The sequence below is a fragment of the Quercus lobata genome, chromosome 7 (genome assembly GCF_001633185.2).
Source record: "Quercus lobata isolate SW786 chromosome 7, ValleyOak3.0 Primary Assembly, whole genome shotgun sequence".
NCBI lineage: Eukaryota > Viridiplantae > Streptophyta > Magnoliopsida > Fagales > Fagaceae > Quercus > Quercus lobata.
Genome location: NC_044910.1, coordinates 43,989,194 through 44,014,331, shown reverse-complemented (window position 1 = coordinate 44,014,331; position 25,138 = coordinate 43,989,194). Strand labels below are relative to the sequence as shown.

The window sequence follows — 25,138 nt, the reverse complement described above, 5'->3', positions numbered from 1 at the left end:
AAATTGAAATAAAAACTATTTGAGAGAAATACATAAATCAAATTGATCCAGAACGTGTAAATAAATTTCTTTTAAATAGAAAATAAATGGAAGAACGAAATTGTTCTCATTTTAAAATTTAAAAGGAAAACGAGTTCAAAGGACTCGGTTTTAAAGCATGGAAACCGAGTCCTTTGCACTCGGTTTCAAAGCCTGGAAATCGAGTTCATTGGACTCGATTTCCACTCTTTGAAAACGAGTTCATCAAACTTAATTTTCAGGCTTAGGAACCGAGTCCTTTGCACTCGATTTCCTTTTAAAACTGCCAGCATCAGTTCCATCAAACAGCAGCACTCCCATCCAACAGCATCCCCACAGCAGCAACACACGTGGGCATCACAGTTCCCCCACAGCAGCTTCAGTCCCCCAGCCCTCCACGTGTCTGTGGGTCCCAGCTGGACCTGTCCCTCTTGCCGTGGGAAAGTTCTCTGTATTGTGAATGTCTTCCATATATCAGCAGAACACTCTATATTCAGCTCTCTCTTGGGAATAAGTTCTCTATATTCAGCTCTCTCTTGAACACTCTCTATATTCAACTCACTCACAGAACACTCATCACACAACATTCTCAGGTAATATTTTTACAATATTGTGATTATTTGCTAGATTTTTTTTAAAGAAAAATTTAGAACATATTAGGAAAAGTTTTGTTTTTCTTATTTGTTAGTGTAAATATTGTGATCAATTTATTTGTTAGTATATTGTGATTATTTGCTAGGTTTTTTTTAAAGAAAAATTTAGAACATATTAGGAAATGTTTTGTTTTTCTTATTTGTTAGTGTAAATAGTGTGATTAATTTATTTGTTAGTATATTGTGATTATTTGCTATTTTTTTTTTTTTTAAATTAATGTTATGACACATTTATATAAGATCATGAATCTACTTAAGAAAAAATATCTATAATGAGTAGTAATTTAATGATTAATTGTTGGGAATATTTAGTAAATAATTGTGATTAAATTACAACATATTGGGGAACTTTTTTTTGTTAGTGTAAAATATTTTGATTAAATTACAACATATTGGGGAATTTTTTTTTTTTTTTGTTAGTGTGAATATTGTGATTAAATTATTTGCTAAGTTTTTTTTTAAGAAAGTTAATATTGTGATTATTGGGAATATTTAGTACCAAATATTGTGATTATTATGTGAAAATTTGAGTACTCTAGATATGCAATTTTGTTCCTTTTTATTTTTATTTTTTCATTTAAGAGAATATATAAAACTTTTTTGGCTAAAGGTTCGAAGCTCAAAATCTTATAAATCCAATTATTTTTTATTTTTTTTAAGGAAGTTGCAACAGTAAAATTGTAACATGAAATGGTCATGACCATGACCATGACCATGAATGAATGTGTAAGGATGGTGCAGCACGAGCACGTATAGTTTGTGAAAAAAATTAAATATTTGGTGTTGTTACCATTTGTAACATTCCAAGTTAGGAAAAAAGGAGCAGACTTTAAAAATAGAAAGAGAGCAAACACTGTCCATTTCCATAGCCCTTTAGGATTTTAGGGGATTAGATATTGGCAAAAAGAACGGAGTCATTAGGGATTTTTTTAGAAAATAACTACAACTATTGTGATTATTGGGAATATTTAGTACCAAATATTGTGATTATTATGTTATTACAACATATGGGAATATTTGTTTTGTTTGTTAGTGTAAATATTGTGATAATATGCTAAGTTAAAAAAAAAATTAATATTGTGATTAATTATTGGGAATATTTAGTACTAAATATTGTGATCAATTGTTAGGAATATTTAGTACTTTTAGGTCTTTCTCATGGATATGAAATGGATTATGAGTTTGATACCTAAGATAGTAGTCTTTTTACCATAAATTATTTCAAGATATATTTGTTTAAGATTTGTAACAGAGATTTCAATGGATAACTGGTTGGTATATAATATTTTTGTTCATCATAACTTATTTGAATGGGTTTTGAAAGTCATGCCCCTAGAATGATTTAGAATTTTTAAAGAATATGAAATTGGTAATTACTATTTTTATAAGATTACTAAAGGTGAGTATATATGCAAATTTGGTTGAGGTTAGTATTGTTGGCATTTCATACGCAAAGTTTTGTGATTGATGTTGATTGAGCGTTATAAATTTATCACTAACACAATTGCACTTGATGATCTATAGGTTGACAATGATCTATATAAATATATACTACGGTGGATCCCTTAGCAATGCCAACCCTTATGATGGAGTCTCATTTCAAGGTCCGGGTATCCAGTGCTACTATATGATGATACGCCGTAAGCTAAAGATCTTGAATGAGCTGAAAGTAAAAATTATGGAAGAGTTGCAAGTGAACCCTGCTTTGCATGACATACATATTACTTTCCGTTCTCCATATGAAGTCCTCAATCAATGCATTAATTACAGATATATGGCGATAACAGAGGACAAACATGTGAAATTCATGTTTAGTAAGATGGACAAATGGAAACAAGTAGCAGATTTTGAGTTATACGTCACTTTGGAGCCTCGTGCAGAAGTCGGCGTAGAGGACGAAATTGTACAAACAACTACATGTCTACAGTTTGCAGTCCTAGATGATCAATGCACCACATTAGGAGGCTATACATCATTTCTATGCTTATATAAAGAAGGAAGAAAGGAAAATAAATTTCTAGACAGAAATTTTAATATATATGATGAATTTCATATTGTAATATTTAGGAGAGCCTTTTTTTTATAAGAATAATTTTATTGAAAAAAAGACTACATACAAAAAGCACAAAGCAGCCAAAACAATACTATTATAAACAGTATAATAAATTGATGCACAAGGTAACTACATGACACCAATTAAACATCTAACACGTCTACATTCATAACACTATCTAATGTTTCCAACCCAATTTTCCATTTTACAAGACGTTTAAACTTAACAACATATTATGCTATACTTGGAGCCAACATCCATCTTAGAAGATGCCAACCAGTTTGAATGTTTAGGATGACAATATCAGCATTCAGCACCTCTATCAGGCAAATTACTTCAACCACCATATAAAAACATAATAAAGGAATCGCAAAAGTACACACATATACAAATACTTAAATCATGCTCTGAGGTACAAGTCATAATAAAATAGATTCTATTCATTTAAACATTTCTTCAAACATATAGTACTCATACTTTATACAAGAATACACAGATAATTTTCTCAAGCATGAACCGTTTCTAACACATGACAAATCAACATAATGAAACCCCATATTAATTTGATGATAGATCGTAGTAGAAACATGATCCAAGGCTATTCATTATTTTGGTACACAACAAAAAGCAAAACTCACCACTCAACCAATGCTTTCGCTGAGATAAAAACTCCAAAAAAAAAAAATACTTTAACATAAGACTCAAACTTTTCTTACTAATTTTCTTTTGCTTTCCTGCAGTTTCTCGGCTGCCAAACAGAGGGAAAGCCCAATACTTGACATTAAAAAGTTAGAAAATAAGAAATCGGTGAAGTAATAGAAACGTACCTAAATGGAAATTGTTTGTGAAAACCAGACGGCGACGGCGACGGGAAGTGAGAGACCGGAGCGAGATGGAGGGCCGACGGCGACGGAGAGAGGGATGAGTGCGACGGAACGGCGACGGAGCTGAAGAGAGGGATGAGTGCGACGGAACGGCGACGGAGAAGGACGGAGCTGAAGAGGACTGAGAGTGAGAGAGAGAGAGAGAGACTGAGTTTTTTGAGTGATGCACTGTGAGTGTGGGAGGGAATGAGAGAGTTTTTTGAACTAAAGAGTTTTTTTTGAGAGTATTGTAAGTGTGGGGAGGACTGAGTTTTTTTGAGACTGTTTTGAATGAGAGTTTTTTTTTTCAGTTTTGTTGAGAGACACGTGTGGCAAAACCAACTTAGATTCGGATTTTATACATACAAACCGAGTCTAATAGACTTGTTTTTTAAACACAGAAATCGAGTCCAATGGACTCGATTTCTATGTGTAAAAACCGAGTGTATTGGACTCGGTTTGTATGCATGGAAATCGAGTTTATTTAACTCGATTTCCATGTGTAAAAACCGAGTTCGTTGGACTTGGTTTGTAAGCATGGAAATCGAGTTTATTTAACTCGATTTCTGTACGCCCATTTCCCACGCCATTCACTGCAAAAAAGGAAAATCGAGTATCCTAAACTCAATTTTACAACCCACAAATCGACTCCAATAAACTCGAATTGTTAGAAACCAAAATAGTTTGAAACGTTTGCTAACTAATGATATTGTTTAGATTTTATAGTTATTTTCTAAAAAAATCCGAAAAGTGGGGTTGTTTCATGTTTGCATTGTATGTCTCCACTGTTGCCTTTTAAAAAGTAAAAATTATTTCTTGTTTTATTATGATTACATAGGAATTAGGATTTAAAATTTTATGGGATTGCTCAATAATGGGGATTATAACCTATAAGAATAATTTTGTATGATTCTAAAAAATAATTTGAAAAAATAAAAAGTTATGTATATTCTTCTCTTATCACAATCATTTATAGGGTAATTCAAAATTTTAATTCCTAGGCTTTAACTAAACATCCATGGAAAGATTTTCCAACTTAGATACTCTTTTACTTTGAATGAGAACTATTACATTTAGACACATATAACAATATAATTTTAACTATAATTTAATTACTAAAATTAATATTGTGGGGCCCAAATAATTTATGGGCCGGGCCCATTTACCCGTGAGGAGGCCAGAGGCCCAAGCCGAGGAAGGCTATGGTCCAAGCTCGGCAGGTTAGCCTTGGGATTCAGCCGAGGACAGTTCAGTCCTCGGCAGACCCAAAGTCCCATCAGAAAGAGGGGTAAAAACGGTATAGGATTAAAACTAGGAAGAAAAATCTAAAATATCCGGGGAAAGCTGCCCTTACGCCATTCAATGCTCTGCACCTGACAGAGCCGCATTCTTTGGCTTTTACAACCACCCCCAACGACTTTGGGTATGGGCTGATGGGACAAGTATCAGTTTTGGAAAGTTTGACCCTACACGTGGACGAAGGACAGCGAACACAGGCCAGTATAAAAGGGAAAATAAGTGACCTAGGGAAGGGGTTGGGAAAAATGGCCAGAAACCGGAGCCTCTCAGCCCACCTCCAGGAGAAAGACTTCAGGGGTGAAGAAAACTTAACCATGTGGGAACATCACGAAAAACCCACCGTCTGGTGACCAAGGCCTAGCCTTTCAAACCCACGCTCTACAAATGATATTGTTTGGGCCTTTGTACGTACGAACCCAATACTGTTTAGGTTCGTCGCAAAATCGAGTCCTTACAATTGGCGCCGTCTGTGGGAAAGGCTTGTGTGTTGGCATAGGCGGTGGGTCGAGAGAGTTCCCTTGTCATTTCTGACAACTGGTTATAGAGTTTTAGAGTAAAGTTCCGCTAGGGGCTATGCTTCTTGACTAGGGGCTACGCTTGGTAGCGTTAATCGCCCAGATAATTTTAGGGGCTTGGCCGAGGAGCTAACTCCCCTAAAGCCAAGGTCCAGCGCCAAAGAAAACTAGGTTTTGGACAGAACCAAGGCATTGCATAGTCCTCGGACTCAAGCCTATGGGGAAACCAACTACCTGGATGAGGAAAACTAGGTTTTGGACAGAACCAAGGCATTGCATGGTCCACAGACTCAAGCCTATGGGAAACCAACTACCTGGATGAGGAAAACTAGGTTTTGACAGAACCAAGGCATTGCATGGTCCACGGGACTCAAGCCTATGGAGAAACCAACTACCTGGATGAGGACAACTAGGTTTTGGACAGAATCAAGGCATTGCATGGTCCTCGGACTCAAGCCTATGGGGAAACCAACTACCTGGATGAGGAAAACTAGGTTTTGGACAGAACCAAGGCATTGCATGGTCCACGGACTCAAGCCTATGGGGAAACCAACTACCTGGATGAGGAAAACTAGGTTTTGGACAGAACCAAGGCATTGCATGGTCCACGGACTCAAGCCTATGAAGAAACCAACTACCTGGATGAGGACAACTAGGTTTTGGACAGAACCAAGGCATTGCATGGTCCTCGGACTCAAGCCTATGAGGAAACCAACTACCTGGATGAGAAAAACTAGGTTTTGGACAGAACTAAGGCATTGCATGGTCCTCGGACTCAAGCCTATGGAGAAACCAACTACCTGGATGAGGAAAACTAGGTTTTGGATAGAACCAAGGCATTGCATGGTCCTCGGACTCAAGCCTATGGGGAAACCAACTACCTGGATGAGGAAAACTAGGTTTTGGACAGAACCAAGGCATTGCATCTCGGACTCAAGCCTATGGGGAAACCAACTACCTGGATGAGAAAACTAGGTTTTGGACAGAACCAAGGCATTGCATAGTCCTCGGACTCAAGCCTATGGGGAAACCAACTACTTGGATGAGAAAACTAGGTTTTGGACAGAACTAAGGTATTGCATAGTCCTCGGACTCAAACCTATGGGGAAACCAACTACTCGGATGAGAAAACTAGGTTTTGGACAGAACTAAGGCATTGCATAGTTCTCGGACTCAAGCCTATGGGGAAACCAACTACCTGGATGAGGAAAACTAGGTTTTGGACAGAACCAAGGCATTGCATGGTCTTCGGACTCAAGCCTATGGAGAAACCAACTACCTGGATGAGGAAAACTAGGTTTTGGATAGAACCAAGGTATTGACTCAAGCCTATGGGGAAACCAGCTACTTGGGCAACCAATTTCTTGGATGAGAAGAAGATTGAGCTTTGTAAAGGTTGGCTACTTAATAACAATTCTAAGTTACTCAATCCTCGGCTCAGATACTGTAAAAGGCTAATGCCAATAGGAGTGTTAAGAAGATGGAGAAACACCCCACTATTCAGTAGCATAGGGGGGCAGTTCATTTTGCGGGTGATATGTTCTCGGATGGTTACTTCCTACACTGCACCGGGCATTGAGCTATCATCTTGGCTAGTTTTGGGGTAAGTATCGTTTTTCATAGGTTGGCATTGTTGTGCTAAACAACTCTATTAAGGTTATGGTGATATCTTTTTTAGCAAGCATTTTGGCCCTAAGTGTCATTGATTCAAATGCTATATTATTGTGCCGAACAACACTTGCAAATTCATAATAGTGCCCTTCTCTTTGATAAAGGATTAGGGCCCCCAAGTATTGTACTCTAAGGTCGGCGGTATTGTGCCAGGCCAACCCAATAAGCTCATCATAATGTCCTTTCTTTTCCTGTCTAATGGGAGTTTCAGCCCTAAGTATCATTTGTTCGATTCAGTATTATTATTAAGTCGGATTGTTTTTATAAACACAGAGCAAGATCTTTTTATTAACTGGGACTTTGGTCCTAGACGTCGGCCACGGTTTAAGAATAAAAAGAATTCACAAAGTTGTATGTCTATGCATTACGCTATTATCTCGAAAAAATAGAGAAAGAACATGTGAAGTAAAGTGATAACAATTTTTATTAATATAAAGATGTATTACAACGTACAAAGAGGGGCTTAAACAAGCCTATACAAAAAGTAGATTGTCAAAAAAAAAAAAAAAAAAAAGAAGAAAAAAGAGCAATACATTAAGTGAACAGTCAGATCTCTTTTTAAACTCGTCTCTGAGGTCCTTCCAAACTCTGCCTCGGTAGCGCCTATATCGAGAGAAGGACCTTCTTCTCGGTAGCGCCCATATTGAGAGAAGGACCTTCTTCGGAAGAAGATGGAAGAGATGAATGAAGAAGATGGAGGAGATGAATGAAAAGAAGGAGGAGAAGAAGAGAGAAGAGATGAAAAGAAAGAAAAATGAGCAAAAGAGGGAGAAGGAAAAACACCAGGATGGACCTGGTGGTGGAAAGAAGAAGAAAGAGAGGCAAAAAGAGACACCAGTGAACGAAGAGAGGAAGAAGCAGGGGCGCTTGGTCCCTGCCTCAGTCCTGACTCCTAGCACACTGGTGCCATGTTAGGTATGCTCATGAGAGAGCGGTTGGTACTGATAATGGGTGTCCTCGACTCAGTCACGCCGGAAGTTTGACGTGACGAGTCCCTACTTCGGATTTTGGCTGAAAGAAAGGTGAGGTTGATTTTGAGTCTTCGCCATCCCTGTCCTGACCGAGCCATTACGAGCTTTATTGGAACGTGACGTTTACGGGAGGGGTATGGTTCCTTCATTACTCGTTGTTATGGTAAAGCGTATCACGATTTAGTGTATAAACTGGTGGGTAAAATAAACTCTAGAGGAGACCAAGTATTTCAAATCTTAGAAGGATGAAAAGGGACTCTTTACAAAAACAATAACCTCCTACCTTCCCTCTTATACGGAGGGTGGAGCGGGAGGCATTTAATAGGTTCAGATCTCCAAAGGAATTTGCAAACACAAATATGCCGGTTCCACTTCTCCACCTCATAAAAAACCATCGAATTAAAGTAGTCTCGTAAATAGAGGTCATTAAAAACGCGTTTTGGATAACCAAACGACAAGAACGCATCAGGAATAAAATCAAAAGACTGTCTCACAGACCGGTGCGTTTCCTGAGCAGATGGAGAACCGCCAGCATTAGTGAAAGGCCGAATTAAATGAGCCATAATAAAAGCTTGGTATTACCAAAACCCCCCTTTCCAACTAAAAAGTTGGATAGCAGGGTTTTGAGGGGCTATTGTGGGGTCCAAATAATTTATGGGCCGGGCCCATTTACCCGTGAGGAGGCCAGAGGCCCAAGCCGAGGAAGGCTATGGCCCAAGCTCGGTAGGTTAGCCTTGGGATTCAGCCGAGGACAGTTCAGTCCTCGGTAGACCCAAAGTCCCATCAGAAAGAGGGGTAAAAATGGTATAGGATTAAAACTAGGAAGAAAAATCTAAAATATCCGGGGAAAGCTGCCCTTACGGCCATTCAATGCTCTGCACCTGACAGAGCCGCATTCTTTGGCTTTTACAACCACCCCCAACGACTTTGGGTATGGGCTGATGGGACAAGTATCAGTCTTGGAAAGTTTGACCCTACACGTGGACGAAGGACAGCGAACACAGACCAGTATAAAAGGGAAAATAAGTGACCTAGGGAAGGGGCTGGGAAAAATGGCCAGAAACCGGAGCCTCTCAGCCCACCTCCAGGAGAAAGACTCCAGGGGTGAAGAAAACTTAACCATATGGGAACATCACGAAAAATCCACCGTCTGGTGACCAAGGCCTAGCCTTTCAAACCCACGCTCTACAAATGATATTGTTTGGGCCTTTGTACGTACGAACCCAATACTGTTTAGGTTCGTCGCAAAATCGAGTCCTTACAAATATATATTTGTAAAAAGGTAAAAAATATTAGCATTAATATTTATGAACAAGTTTATCGAGTAATTTGTGAATAAGCTCAAACTTGTTTAATAAAAATAAATAAATCAAAGTTTGCTCAGCTCATTTACAACCTACATTGGTGAAAAATTCCAACTTGACAACAAAATTAAATGAAAATATCCTAAACTTTTCATACTTATTTTTACTCTACTCATTTACAAGCTTACATATGGACAATAATATTCATGAAAACCATGCATGGAGTCAATAATGCTACCATTGGAGCCAAGATCACAAATGCTGCCTCGTACCACCTATATCCACATCCAAATATAGCAAACCCCTTCATCTTCTAGACTATTATCTATACTATTATTAGGTTCGATGTCCATTATTTATTGGGCAAAAATTACCCTTATTGAATAGTTAAAAATGTTTTTTAAAAGTAAAATAACAAGGAATATGTTAGAGCATTCGCATTAGTTTATGTAAATTTTTTTTAATCTATTTTAGCATAAAAACCTATTTTTATTTTATTTTACACAACTAATTTTTAAAAATACCTACATCAAATTATCTATTCTACATTATATTTTATTTAAAAAATCATTTTCATTAATTAATTTAAAATTATTATCAAGAAAATCTAATGAGACATGAGAGTAAGAGGTGAGAGAAAAAAAAAATACAAAGCTATTGTAGTAATCATGTATTTTTATATAATTTTGCATGGTTTAATATGGGTGAATTTTGGACTTAATTAACTAAAATATATATGCCTCTTATTCTATTATACAATTTTTGATGCGAGTGCGCTCAGGATTTATTACACGCAGCACGTCAAGGCCGTTATGACTGTATAAAGGCTACTAGATTAATTAGTTACTTTCAAATTTATTTAATTTCCTCCCTCACTTCCTCTGTTTTCGATTAAAAAAAAAAAAGAGATTTGTATATATAATAACACTGTAATCAATGAGAATAAGGTTAATTCTTTCTCAACCAGTACTTCTTCATTTTGATAATGTCGCCAGTGATGAACTTGAGAGCTCTCTCTCCCTCACCCTGCTACTTCTGCTACTCAACAAAGGGTGTAATTTACCTCTCGTTTGATTTCATCAACATCTTAGTTCCTAACACAACTAGGCCTAGCCATTGTTTATACTTTTTAGAATTAAAAAAAACCCAGTACTAACCAACTCTAGCTGGACTTGTATATATATTCTACTTTCTACACACGATGAATCAAAAACAGAGATTTTTTTTTTACACTATAATTTTCTAGAGACAGAGAGAGAGGCATGTACATGGCCGACCCGGAGTTCGAGTTGATTCCTGACCTGGCTGAGTCTGAGTTCGCCATAGATCCTACACAATTAACTCTGGAGGTAACTTTTGGTTGTATGTGTTATATCAGCTAACCTTAATTTGGATGCGTAGCTCTGGAATACAAGTTTTTTTTTTTTTTTTTTACGTCGATATTGCAGAGCTGGTGTTTGATACCTTACAGTTTTTCATTTGTACTTTCATTCTTCTATTTTATTATTATGATAGGGCACCAACCAGTTTTTTAAAGATTTTACATGGTTCGACAACGAGTGCCTCCACCTCCACTATATAAAAATTTAGGGTTACACTAGTGTTTATATAACATAATGTAATAAAATAGACAAAGTAAAAGTTTCACAATTGTTTGCTTCTTGCCACATGAGAGTAAGATGTTCTTTGAACTTAATACATAGAGAGATACAATGTTTTTGTATTTATATCCCACATAGACAGGCCAAAATTTTTCTCAGGCTTAGAAATCTCCAATTAAACCATGACACTCTTATATTAGGTTGGATCATAATCTGATCAAATTCAAATTAAGCTCCACATAACTCAACAAGCAGAATGATCCCTATTTTTCTTCTTTCTTAACTAGTAAAGTTCACTTCTTTTTGTTATCATGGCATGAATATGTGACAATGTTGTAACCCATGTGTTGCATTTCCCGTCCCCTTTTTGTCACTACATTTTTTTTTTTTTTTTTGGGGTTATTAATGGCCTTTCAGATTCATTTCTTCACAGATTCCTAGTCTGGGGATAAGCTTTCCAAAACAGCGATAGTAAGAGAAGACTGAAGGTGCCATTGGCGTTTGCGGACCTGTTGTGATCTCACTGAAGGAGCTGTGAAAACCTGAAGTAGCATTAAAGTATTGGTACATATACATGCATTACAACTAATAATTTGACCTTAAATCCTTTGCATAGTACTAGTGAACCTTGATTGTTCACCTCAATAGCTTAGAAGGAGACCCTTTTATATTGCCATCCATTCCAAACTGCCTCGAAATGCTCACAGTTTCTCAACAGCAAACAAGTAATTGGTCTTAGAAAGAAGGTAGTGCATGTGACAAATAGGATCTTATCTGAAAAATAAAATCATGTAACCCGTTTCAAATTAAGATGTTATAATACTTGCTAAGAAGCTGTGGAGAAATAGATACACACTCACTTGAAGAACACAATTTTACCTAACAAAATAACATACATATTAACATTTTGAAGAACTTGAGTTATATTCTAGGCTAGCTTGAATTCTTGAACAGCCAGCTTAAGGTCAAGTTGGGACACCCTCCAGATTTGAAGCTACAGCTAGCAAGAGATAAATCCATCTTCAAGAGACAAAAGCCGTAACAGCAAATTTCCATCAGTCATTTAAAATACCAGAAACCTAACCGTAAGGCAAAAATACCACATCCATAGTAGCTAGGGGCCCGTTTGGTAATGTTGTTCTAATAACGTTGTTTAAGTGTTGTGAAAATATGTGTGGATGAAAATACGTGTTTTGTTGTTTAAATAATGAAAACTGTTATTCAAACAACGTTACCAAACCTAGCTCTATCATTTAACAACTAAAAAAGCAAATCTGCATATGCCCCAAGTTAAGTCCTGTCACTACCAAGACATTGCTTGAGCCTCTATAATGCTCGCTTTCCTCTCCAGTTGAGCATCAATCCTAATATTTTATGAGTCCAGTTAATGTATGTCCTTGAGATACATATTAATCATTTATTTTTAAAAACATTTTATGGAGAATTGAAAAAATTGATAATTTTTTCATTTTTTCATAAAATATTTCTTAAATTTGTTCACTAGTGTATGCCCTTAAGGCTAAGGCATACATTAGTAAAACTCATATTTCATTTCCTATTACAATGTAATATTATACTGGAATTAAAACTTTAAGCACTATGAAAAAAAAAAAATTCATATAAAATGAGTGTATAATGTTAATTTAGGATGAGTATGTTTCAGTTTTTTGAAAAAGTGGGAATTTAAAAAAGTGCAGAAATTGGGCTGTTTCGTAAAAGTTGTCATCGACTTGAACTTGGTGTGCAACCAGTTCAGTTGTAGTTTTCTTCCATTTCTGTCGTAGAAAATGTCGATCGCAAAGCTCTTGAAAACCTTCAACAAAGTCATCCCCTCAAACCCCACTTCGATATCGAACCAAGAAATAATTGCCGAAAAGCTAGCTAAAACCCTTGTGAGCTCGGGCCTTAAACCCCTTCAGGCCACACCATCCCTGCTCTCCAATCTCGATTCCCACATAATCCACCTTGTTCTCTCAAACCCACATGTCCCACCTCATTCTTGCTTGAGTTTCTTCAAATTTTTGCAAAAAAATCAATCTTTAACTCCACAAAAACCTGATCTTCGAGCCCATGTAACTCTTGTTTGTAGGTTACATGGGGCTCGAAAGTTTGCTGAAATGAAGAATATATTGAATTGTATTGTGGCTGATGATAATCTCCGATGCCCGGTTTCCATTATTGTTTCGTTGGTTGAGGAGGATGGGTTTAATGAGCCTAAATTTGTTGGGAAATTGTGTGATATGCTAATGAGGGTTTACTCGGATGATAGAATGTTTGAAGAGGCTGTTGGGGTGTTTGATTATATGGAGAAGAATGGGTTTGAGATTGAGGAAAGGTCTTGCTTTGTGCTTTTGCTTGCTTTGAAGAGGTGTGATAGGGTGGAGCTGTGTTTCGAGTTCTTTCATCGAATGGTTGAGTCGGGTGTTGAGATTACGGTTTATGCAATGACTAGTGTGATTGATGGGTTGTGCAAGAGAGGAGAGGTTGAAAGGGGTAGGGAGTTGATGGCTGAAGTTGTTGGTAGAGGGATTAAACCCAATGTGATCACTTACAACACATTTGTGAATGCATATGTTGAAAGAAAGGATTTTGGGGGTGTGAATGAGATGTTGAGCATGATGGAGAGGGATCAAGTGGCTTACAATGTAGCGACTTATACAATTTTGATTGAATTGTATGGGAGTTGTGGCAAGATTGAAGAGGCAGAGAGGTTGTTTGAGGAAATGTGTAAGAAAGGGATAAAAGCAGATGTTCATGTTTATACTTCAATTATCAGTTGGAATTGTAGATTGGGAAATATGAAAAGGGCATTTGTGTTGTTTGATGAATTAACTGAGAGAGACCTTGTTCCTAATGTGCATACTTATGGCGCTCTAATTAATGGTTCATGCAAGGCGGGGCAGATGGAAGCGGCGGAAATCTTGGTAAATGAGATGCAAAGCAAAGGACTTGACCTGAATCAAGTGGTATTTAATACATTGATGGATGGGTATTGCAAAAGGGGGATGATAAATGAAGCTCTAAGATTGAAGGGTGTCATGGAAAATAAAGGACTTGAGGCTGATACATTTACTTATAACATAATTGCTGGAGGGTTGTGTAAATTGAATCGGCATGAGGAAGCGAAAACGTTGTTATTCACAATGGTAGAAAGGGGTGTGGCTCCAAATACAGTGACTTTGACTACCTTGATTGACATATATTGCAAAGAAGGAAACTTTGTAGAGGCAAAGAGGGTGTTCAGTGAGATGGAAAAGAAGGGAGTGAAACCAAATACAGTTACATACAATGCTTTAATTGATGGGTATAGCAAGAAAGGAAAGATGAAAGAAGCTCATAGGCTAAAAGATGAGATGGAAGATAAGGGTATAAAGCTGGACACATATACATACACATCTCTTATACATGGGGAAAGTGTTCATGGGAAGGTAGATATGGCACTAAAACTGTTTGATGAAATGTCTTGGAAGGGTTTAGTTCGGACTGTAGTCACTTACACAGCAATGATCTCAGGCTTATCTAAGGAGGGGAGATCAGATGAAGCTTTTAGATTGTATGATGAGATGATGAAGTTGGGCCTTACACCTGATGATAGAGTATATTCTTCACTTGTGAGCAGCCTTCATACTGCCAGGCCTTAGATTTGGAGGGTTCATCACCAATAACCGTTTAAAGGATTCTAGACCACAAAAAGAATTCAGTTTCACATTTCTGCTGGCAGTAAAAAGTGAAAGAAGAGAGCTAATATGAGTTAGCAACACATATTTAGTTTGTTTTGCGTCTCTAGTAGAAACTATTTATGGGCTTATATAGGAGTTCTCTTCGAAAGGAAGAAGTTTCAGTCCCACATTATTCTCACCAATGGGAGTGTACCAGAGCAAAAGGGTATGCAGTTCATCTTTTCTATCAATCAGTTATATTTTGTTATGATACTCATAAATTGTTAAATTTGAGTTCAAGTGTGCAAAAGTTTCATCTCTTGCGACAACATACAACAACAACAACAACAACAACAAAACCTAAGTCCCAAAAGTTTTTGGGGTCAGCAATGGATCCTCAAGTGTGCAAAAGTTGCATCTCTTGCAGATATTAGAATTTATAGTCCTCTCTGTTATATTTTACATTAATTAGCTTTGGGGACTTGTTTCTCCTAATAGAATTTCATCTTCAGGATTATGAACTATTCTCGCATCACTTCATATTCTGATTCTTGGGTATTGCTCTTGTAGTTGGTTGAATGTATTATCTGAACAGGAAGACCTTGAGGAGAAGTTGGAACTGGCCCAAGGATCGAAAGCTAGACCTTGAACTTAACAAACTGAACTTGTTCTGCAGTTGCGGGCACTGTATGTTCTTTTAAATAATTAGTTACAACAAAGGGGGGGAGAATTTGAAATATCATGCAGTACCAGTTGAGCTACAAGGCTCTTGGCGATGTATTACTATTCTGCAACAAGCTAAAATTTGTAATGGTAAATGAGAAAACCTTAAGTTGCCATTGCTAAAACACTGTCAGTAACAAAGTGCCTTGACTCAAATAACACTTCCTCCTCATACAAACCTGAGTGAGGGTAAGGTTGTGGGTTTAAAACCCACTGGTGGTGTGTGTAAGTGTAACTTACAATAGTTAGGTGTGTTTCATGTAGTCATGTGTTGATGTGTGTTTGTATTTGAATGTAATATATATATATATATATATATATATATGGAGGGTTTTGGCAAATGATCTTCTAAGCAAGGTCCGTAAATTGTATATTCTGAGTTTTGTCCTCCATAGGCAAATATCATTTTACTCATTTTCTGTTCTACACAAGAATGATCACATCTTGTGCATTTGAGCTTCCATAACCACAATATATATTCACTTGTATATTATATTTCTATTTGTGGCCATGTAGTTTTATGTGGAAGAATGACTTGTGGTGTTTATACTTCTCCACTCATGTTATCTTCATTTTTCTCTTGCCAGGTTCCTCTCCTGGTGATCAATTATGACCTTCCAAACAATCCTGAGCTTTACATTCGTCGGATTGGTTGTTCTGGTCCTCAAGGAAGAAAGGTAAATATTTATTCTATTATGTTATATTGTATCAATTATCATGGATGAATTCAGAAATTGGTGATGCTGCTTGGCCTTCTTCTGTGCAAGGAGTTGACTGTCATTTTTTTTTTTCTCTGCATGAAAGATATTCAAAGCACATCATATTGCTTCTAATGTGCAAAATTGAAAAGATAAACAACATTTTGTTTCTGACTACCAAATTAAACAAACAGTAAAAATATATATTGCTTGTGAATGAAAAATTGAAACTACTGGTAAACTTACAAGTTCAATTAACTGTTACTGGATGCCACTTAACCTTTTAGTGCAAATTACATTTTGCTTGATTTTGCAATTTAGTGTGCATTTGGCATTGATTATTTTTGTCAGCTTATTTTTGCTATTATTCATGAGTTCCACTGTACTATTTTAGCTAACTTTTATCTTTATCTATAGTATTTTCAGCAAAAAGTTTTCAGTTTCAATTAAATAAGCTGTTCCCAAACGGATACTTATAATCAATATTTTGCGCTGTGGAAATATTTTTGCTGATTGTCTCAAATTCTCTTTTTTCCATGTTTGTCACCCTTATTCATTTCTTGCTAACTAGTCTGCTAGCTAATGTTATTGTTTTCCTCATCTGTCTCTCTCTATCTTGTAGTTGATCTGGGCATTGTCGAAACCGACTTTTCAATGTTTGTGGGTTGTTGCAATAAACTTGGCCAAAGCTGATGAAATCAAAATCCTACAAGACTTAGAGCAGTACTACGATACTCATATTGATGAAGTGCCGAGCAATATTGATCTAATATAAGTCTTGCTAGCCATCTTGTGTGTTGATGCATGACATTTTTGCGGTTGACATAATTTTTGTTTTGATGGTTTATACTTCATACGGTGGAGGGTGAGATGACATTCTCTGGTGTACAACATTACATATATATGTTAGAGTTGGATTCCCTCCATTAACGTCCATGTGATTGGGATTTCTCTGCAATGTTCTCACATTGTATGGGGGATGGGACATTGTATTTTGTAAGGGGTTTAGTTTCAGTGATTTGCTAGGTTTTTGTGATGATAAGGGATATCTCTGTTGGTTTGTTTCTCTCATTATTTTTTGGCGAAAAACACATTTTGGTCCCTACATTTTCAGTCGATTTCCATTTTAGTCCCTAAGTTTTTTTTTTACCGCTTTTAGTCCCTCTCCTGAAAAACGCTTCCATTTTAGTCCCTGCCGTTACATCAGAAACGGATATTGCAGACGTGGCAAACGGCAAAGTTAAATAATAATAAACTAATGTCCACGTGGCCTAAATTAATAATAAAAAATATTTTTTAATGCCACATCAGCATCTAAATTAAAAAAATTAATTTATTAATTTTAACTAAGTGCCCGTTTGGGTAGAGCTGAAACTTGCGTTTCAGCTCTACGTTTTCCTACCTTTTTTTTTTTTTTTCCTCTGCACGTGAACAGTAAAAGCACTGTGCAGGGGACAAAAAATACTATTCATGCACTGTTTACGCACTGTTCATGCACTATTCATGGGTCCCACGACACTATTTACACATTTAAAAATTATTTTGCTACAGTGTTTTCAGTTTTCAGTTTTCAGTTTCAGCAACAATAAGCTCAATCCAAACGGACCCTAAATAAAAAAAATTAAAAACAAAATTAAAAACTAAAAATATTATAAATTGAGATCTAAGTGTGCCTTGAACAAGAACAACAAGAACACAAACCCAGATCCAAGAACACAAACTCAGAAATTATTTATAAAAAAAAAAAAAAAAAAAAATTCAAAAAAGAAGCAAAAGAATCTACAGGGGAAGAAGATCGCGAACCTCAGAAGCGGGACTGCGAGACGGATCGGACAAATGCGGCGGCAGAGAGCCGGAGTGCATGGACCGAGCGATTCTCTCTCTACCTCTGATCGCTTCCTTCTTTCTCATCCGCCGCTCGTCGGAGCTCTCTCTGACGCTCGGAATCGGCGACGGACTCTCATTCATCTCCCAAAGCGTCGCCGCCAGCTTCCTCGCCGACACGGGCGGGGGCGGGGGCGGCGGCTGCTGTTGTTTCGCCATCGTCGTCGCTCAACCCAGCACTCTAACCCCCTACCCATTTTTCCCTTCACACTTTCTCTCTCACGAACCCAGATTTGCTCTCTCTTTTTCAACCGAAACCAGCCAAGACAAAGAAAAATAAAAAAACAACAAAAATCCATAACAATATCCACGAACCCAAATTTGCTAACAATATCCATCAGCTCCTAAGAAATTGTTTTTCTTGTCTTTTATTATTATTTTTTGCTGTCTTTTGGTTTAGATTTGAGCTGTTGACATTTTTTTTTTTTCTGGGTTTGTGGCTGTGGGTTGATTTTCTTGGCTTGGGTTGTTGTGGGTTGGCTTTGAGATCGGAATTTCTAGTTTTGGTTAGATTTTTATTTTTTTATTTTTTTATTTTATTTTTTTTATAAATAATTTTTGGGTTTGTGTTCTTGGATCTGGGTTTGTGTTCTTGTTCAAGGCACACTTAGATCTCAATTCATAATTGTAAGGACACGATTCTTTTGCGGCCCAATGATGATGTTGGGCTCGCACATGAAAGATCCCTCACAATATGATTTGTAGAGAGTAGGCTTGAAAAACTAACCGTTGGTCACAGGGCGATGTTCCGGTCTTGATTTTAGAGGAATTCATATAGAAAGAGGAGTTGGGTTTGAACATTTAAGTCCTACAGTGTCGCATCCTATGGGGTTGGACTCCTCGGACTTGATCCGAGGATCATTAAGGTCTTACCCCGGTTACCCGACGGGGGGTTTTTCTGTGATGTGCAGGTGTTCTCCTGGTGTTTTCCCCCATGGAGCCCTTTTTTTTTTGGAGGTGGAATGGGAGCCTCCTTCTAGATTTACTTACTTTTTTTCTTTTATACTCGCCTGCGTTAGCTGTCCTTCGTCCACGTGTAGGGTCAACCTTTACAAAACTGATATTTGTCCCATCAGTCTAACCCCAGAATTATTGGGGATGATTGATAAAGCTGAAGAATACGGCTCTGCTAGGTGCAGAGTCTTATCTGGGAAGGGTCATAAGGGTAACTTTCCCAAGATATTTTAGGTCTCTTTTCAAGTTTAGTCCTATACCAGTTTTACCCCTTTTTTCCGGTGGGATTTTGGATCTGCCGAGGACTGAACTGTCCTCGGCTGTATTCCAAAACTGTCTTGTGCTCTATGTTATCAGGCTTGGGCCATAGCTCTCCTCGGCTTGGGCCTTCGGACTCTCCACGAGCAAATGTGCCTGGCCCATAAATTATTGGGCTCCATAATAGCCCCTCAAAACCCGGCTGTCCAACCTCCCGGTTGGAAATGGGGGTTTTGGCAATGTCGAGCCTTTATTACAGCTCCTTTAATTTAGCCCTCCATTAATGCTGACGGTTTCTCCACCTGCCCAGAAAATATATCGGCTTACAAGGCGCTCCCTTTAATTTGCTTGTGACCCGCTCCTGCCGCTTGGCTGTCCAAAACGCGCCTTTAATGACTTCCCTTTACGAGACTCTTTTACGTCCGACGGCTCATCTGATGAGGTGGGGAAGTGGAACGAACGCACCTTTTGTTTTTCAGATTCTTTTGGAAACCAGAACGAATTTAATACCTTCCATTTTGCCCTCCCTATAAGAAGGCAAGTAGGAGGCCATCACTTTCGTACAGAGACCCTTTTGCCTCTCCGAGATCCGAGATCCTCAGTCCCTCTTCCTTAGCGTTTACTTAACCCAATTGTTATACACCCAATCAGAATACGTTTACCACAACGAATGATGAAGGAACCATACCCCTCCTCAAAGCACCATGTTCTAGTAAAATTCGGAATGGCTCGGTTAGGGCAAGGGTGGCGGAGACTTAAGATTTGTCTCACCTTCCCTTCAGCCAAAATTCGAAGCAGGGGCTCATCACGTCCAACTTTCGGCGTGACTGAGTCGATAACTCCCGTCATCATAACCAACCGCTCTCTTATGAGCTCACCTAATATGGCCTCAGCGTGTTAGGAGTCAGGACCGAGGCAGGGACTAAGTGTCTCCGCTTCTTCCTCTCTTTGTTCACTGGTGGCCCCCTCCGCCTCCCTTTCTTAGTCTTCCCAGCACCAGATCCCTCCTGGTGCTTTCACTTCTCCCTCTTTTGCTCCTTTTTCTTTCTTTTCATCTCTTCTCTCTTCTTCTCTTCCTTCTTTACTCATGTCCTCCATCTTCCTCATTCATCTCCTCCATCTTCTTCTTCCTTCTCCTTCAAATTCTTCTTCCTTCTCCTTCATCTTTTTCCAAAGAAGGTTCTTCTTTCGATATGAGCAATACTGAGGCAGAGATTGGAGAGACTTTGAAGACGAGTTTAAAAGACACCTGGCTGTTTACTTATCTGTACTGCGGATGTTAGTGTTGCTTCGGCAGCTCACCTTTTGTATAGGCTTGTTTGAGCCCCTCTTTGTACGTTGTAATAATTTTTCATATTAATAAAAATTGTTGTTATTTTACTTCGCATGTTCTGTCTCTATGTTTTTACAAATTTGCAAACGCTGCTCGGCACAATAATATAACATTTGAATCGATGACAACTAAGGCCAAAATACTTGCTAATAAAAAGATGTCACCACAACTTTAACAGAATTGTTTGATATAGCAGTGCGTACCTGTGAATAACGATACTTGCCCGAAACAATGCCGAGATTAGAACTGGATGCTCTATTCGGTGTAGGAAGTAATCATTCGAAGACATATCACCCGCAAAAATGAACAGCCCCCTTAGGCTACCGAATAGTGGAGTGCCCCACCATCATCCTAACACTTTTATTGGCCTTAACATTTTACAGTATTTGAGCCGGGAACTTTCCCCATCTGAGCAGTTATAAAACTTGTAATTTTTCTCCTCTCTTTTTTTTTACTTGGTTTCCCCATAGGCTTGATTCCGAGGACCATGCAAGGCCTTGGTTCTGTCCAAAACTTGTAAGATTTCTTTGTTGTACTTGGTTTCCCCATAGGTTTGAGTCCGAGGACCATGCAAGGCCTTGGTTCTGTCCAAAACTTGTAAGATTCCTTTTTTGTACTTGGTTTCCCCATAGGCTTGAGTCCGAGGACCATGCAAGGCCTTGGTTTTGTCCCTGGGCCCCCATGCAGAACGGGCCTGGGCCGCGAATTTACTGGGCCCACAAATTAAGAGGTATTTCCGTAGTCTTAGGTCACGCGGTACTTTTTGGCGTCCCAGTGTTCGAGGTGCGCCTTCACGAGACTCCTTTAATCCCAGGGTTGCAGACAGCGTTGGAAATCGAGCCGGAGACATTTTGTCTGTAGCGTTCCTTGGGACGCTGCGTGAATTAAATGCCACCACCTTATCTTTTTAAATAAATAGGAGAGAAAGTTGCTTTACCTATGCACAAATCCTTCAGTTTCCTCCCTTAGTACATCATGTTTGAGGCGAGGGTTGGGGAAAAGGAACTCTCTCCGCCACAAAGGCGCCGTGTCCTCCTGAGACTCAAGATAGTGAGGTACGGGCAAAGGAGGCATAAATTCAAGGGAATATTCCGTTTCGATAGAGGGGAAAGGGCGTTTCTCCTTCTTTTAGTCAAAATCCGAAGCAGGTTCTGTTCATGCCAGAATTTTGGTGTGCCAGAAGAAAGATTCTCCGCCACCAGCACCTCTGCCTTGTTGCAGGCAAATTTTTGGTGAAGGCTACTCAACTTCCGGCTCCCTGCACCTTTCCTTCAGCGGTGTGAGGCTCAAGTTGGGTTCTTTGGCTGCCTGAGTTATGGGCATGCAAAAGCATTGAGGAAGAATAAGGTCTTGAAGCAGTAGCCAACCTCTCCTCTGTGCTACCTCCTCGGCTTTATCTTCACTCTCTTGTATTTTTCTTTACTTACGTAGTTAGCTTTAATGTAAGCTTGTTTCAGCTTTTCATTGTACACTGTACTGTTCCTTTGTCTTAATAAAAGATGTGTTTATTTCTTTACACATACTTTTCTTCTCTGCAACAACTACTTTGTGCATGAATATTAAATGTAAACTTGCCCTTAATGATATTCCGGGCAGAAAAATGCCTTAACATAGATTCTTACCGGTTTAAAATCACAAATATTATCAAGTATCACAATGGTAACCCTCAATAAATTAAACTCTTGGAACTAACCGGGATAACCGCTGAGTGCTGCGCGATGCATGCTAGACCAATGTCCAAGAACGATAAACTCTAAATAATTCGTCCGAGAGGGTAGCCGAGTAGCGAGGGACTTTGATTGTGCTTTTGGGTAATATATTGCACCGTATCGCATCAGCCCCTTTGGTACTGGGGATCCGAGGGTAGACCGGGGAATCCGTGCAATTAAGGGATTAACCCAACTGTTAACGATGAGTTCTCTTCGGATGAATTTTGAGGTTTATGCGCCATAGTTTTTTTTTTTTTTTTTTTTTTTTTTTTTTTAAATAGTCGGTTTCCCCATAGGCTTGGGTCCGAGGACCATGCAAGGCCTTGGTTCTGTCCAAAACTGGTAAGATTTCCTTTTGTACTTGGTTTCCCCATAGGCTTGAGTCCGAGGACCATGCAAGGCTTGGTTCTGTCCAAAACTTGTAAGATTTCCTTTTTGTACTTGGTTTCCCCATAGGCTTGAGTCCGAGGACCATACAAGGCCTTGGTTCTGTCCAAAACTTGTGATTTTTTCTCTTTTTTGTACTTGGTTTCCCCATAGGCTTGAGTCCGAGGACCATGCAAGGCCTTGGTTCTGTCCAAAACTTGTAAGATTTCTTTTTTGTACTTGGTTTCCCCATAGGCTTGAGTCCGAGGACCATACAAGGCCTTGGTTCTGTCCAAAACTTGTGATTTTTTCTTTTTTGTACTTGGTTTCCCCATAGGTTGGGTCCGAGGATCATGCAAGGTCTTGGTTCTGTCCAAAACTTGTAAGATTTCCTTTTTGTACTTGGTTTCCCCATAGGCTTGAGTCCGAGGACCATACAAGGCCTTGTTCTGTCCAAAACTTGTGATTTTTTCTTTTTTGTACTTGGTTTCCCCATAGGCTTGAGTCCGAGGATCATGCAAGGCCTTGGTTCTGTCCAAAACTTGTAAGATTTTCTTTTTGTACTTGGTTTCCCCATAGGCTTGAGTTCGAGGACCATACAAGGCCTTGGTTCTGTCCAAAACTTGTGATTTTTTCTCTTTTTTTTTTATTTTTTATTTTATGCTTCAAATGTAAGCCCCTAGACCAGGGCTGGGAGAGCTGGTTTGTGGCCAAAAACCCCTAGAGCTGCCCGCGCCGTTGGCACTGCAAGGCATAACCCCTAGCAGAAGTTTATGTCGGAGCAACAGCTGTGTGTTGCCGGTGACGTAGGAAACCTCACGAACCTCTGCTTGCTAGAGAGTCGACTCCACCGCCACCCGCGCCAACGCGCAAGCCTTTCCCACAGACGGCGCCAATTGTAAGGACACGATTCTTTTGCGGCCCAATGATGATGTTAGGCTCGCACATGAAAGATCCCTCACAATATGATTTGTAGAGAGTGGGCTTGAAAAACTAGCCGTTGGTCACGGGGCGATGTTCCGGTCTTGATTTTAGAGGAATTCATATAGAAAGAGGAGTTGGGTTTGAACATTTAAGCCCTACAGTGTCGCATCCTATGAGGTTGGACTCCTCGGACTTGATTCGAGGATCATTAAGGTCTTACCCCGGTTACCCGACGGGGGGTTTTTCTGTGATGTGCAGGTGTTCTCCTGGTGTTTTCCCCCATGGAGCCCTTTTTTTTTGGAGGTGGAATGGGAGCCTCCTTCTAGATTTACTTACTTTTTTTTCTTTTATACTCGCCTGCGTTAGCTGTCCTTCGTCCACGTGTAGGGTCAACCTTTACAAGACTGATATTTGTCCCATCAGTCTAATCCCAGAATTGTTGGGGATGATTGATAAAGCTGAAGAATACGGCTCTGCTAGGTGCAGAGTCTTATTTGGGAAGGGTCATAAGGGTAACTTTCCCAAGATATTTTAGGTCTCTTTTCAAGTTTAGTCCTATACCAGTTTTACCCCTTTTTTCCGGTGGGATTTTGGATCTGTCGATGACTGAACTGTCCTCGGCTGTATTCCAAAATTGTCTTGTGCTCTATGTTATCGGGTTTGGGCCATAGCTCTCCTCGGCTTGGACCTTCGGACTCTCCACGAGCAAATGTGCCTAGCCCATAAATTATTGGGCCCCACAATAATATTTTTAGTTTTTAATTTTTTTTATTTAGTTAAAATTAATAAATTAATTTTTTTAATTTAGATGCTGATGTGGCATTAAAAAATATTTTTTATTATTAATTTAGGCCACGTGTACATTAGTTTATTATTATTTAACTTTGCCGTTTGCCATGTCTGCAATATCCGTTTTTGATGTAACGGCAGGGACTAAAATGGAAGCGTGTTTCAGGAGAGGGACTAAAAGCGGTAAAAAAAAAACTTAGGGACTAAAACGGAAATCGACTAAAAATGTAGGGACCAAAATGTGTTTTTCGCCTTATTTTTTTGGTATGGTTTACATCGAGTTTGGGCCATTTGAATGCCTTGAACATCTTATTACAACAGTCGAAAACCACCTAAACCAACTGATGTTTTTGAATAGTGACAGTGTCTATGCATGTACCTTGTGTTGAGTACCTCTCCAATTTATTGAAGCCCATGGGCTGGTTTCTTTAATTGATTCAACCAAGAACTATTTTTATTTACAGAAAATCTTATTACGCACTTGTTATTGTACTCTGTGTACATTTCCTTTTAAGATTATGTTTTAAAAAAAAATTTCAATTAAAACACGATTTCAGTTCATGTGGCCGCATGTATGCACAGTGAGTGTGTAATATAGAGTGACTATCATTACTCTTTTATTTCCCAATTGATTTCTGTTGATCTCTTCCTTGATAAACCAAAAGAAATCAATTATTATAAGTCCACCCCCATCCAAATGGAGACACGCAATTAGAATGAGATTCATATATTTGGTTAAAATATTGTTTATGTCCATAAAATTTGTAGGAATTTCTCTTTTTTCAACCTTCAACTTTATACATTTCGCATTTTTTTTCTAAACCTTTTTAAGAGATTTTTTCAGTAGTTTAAGGGTGAAAATAGGGACGAAAAAAAAAAAAAAAGCGTTTTTT

At 38.5% G+C, this 25,138-nt stretch overlaps 1 protein-coding gene across 5 annotated transcripts; it reads left to right on the top strand.

The window, feature by feature from the left end:
- The first annotated feature begins 12,639 nt into the window (after window positions 1–12,639).
- LOC115953754 (pentatricopeptide repeat-containing protein At2g32630) lies at window positions 12,640–17,103 on the top strand. Of its 5 annotated transcripts, none has more exons than XM_031071526.1 (4): window positions 12,640–14,833; window positions 15,178–15,294; window positions 15,918–16,007; window positions 16,651–17,103. In XM_031071526.1, the coding sequence occupies exon 1, from the start codon at window positions 12,736–12,738 to the stop codon at window positions 14,587–14,589; it is 1,854 nt and encodes a 617-aa protein (XP_030927386.1). In that variant the 5' UTR covers window positions 12,640–12,735; the 3' UTR covers window positions 14,590–14,833; window positions 15,178–15,294; window positions 15,918–16,007; window positions 16,651–17,103. The 5 variants fall into 5 exon arrangements, with proteins under 5 accessions (XP_030927386.1, XP_030927384.1, XP_030927385.1 ...); XM_031071524.1 differs by having other exon boundaries at window positions 15,178–15,420; XM_031071525.1 differs by having other exon boundaries at window positions 15,178–15,519.
- The last annotated feature ends 8,035 nt before the right edge of the window (window positions 17,104–25,138 follow it).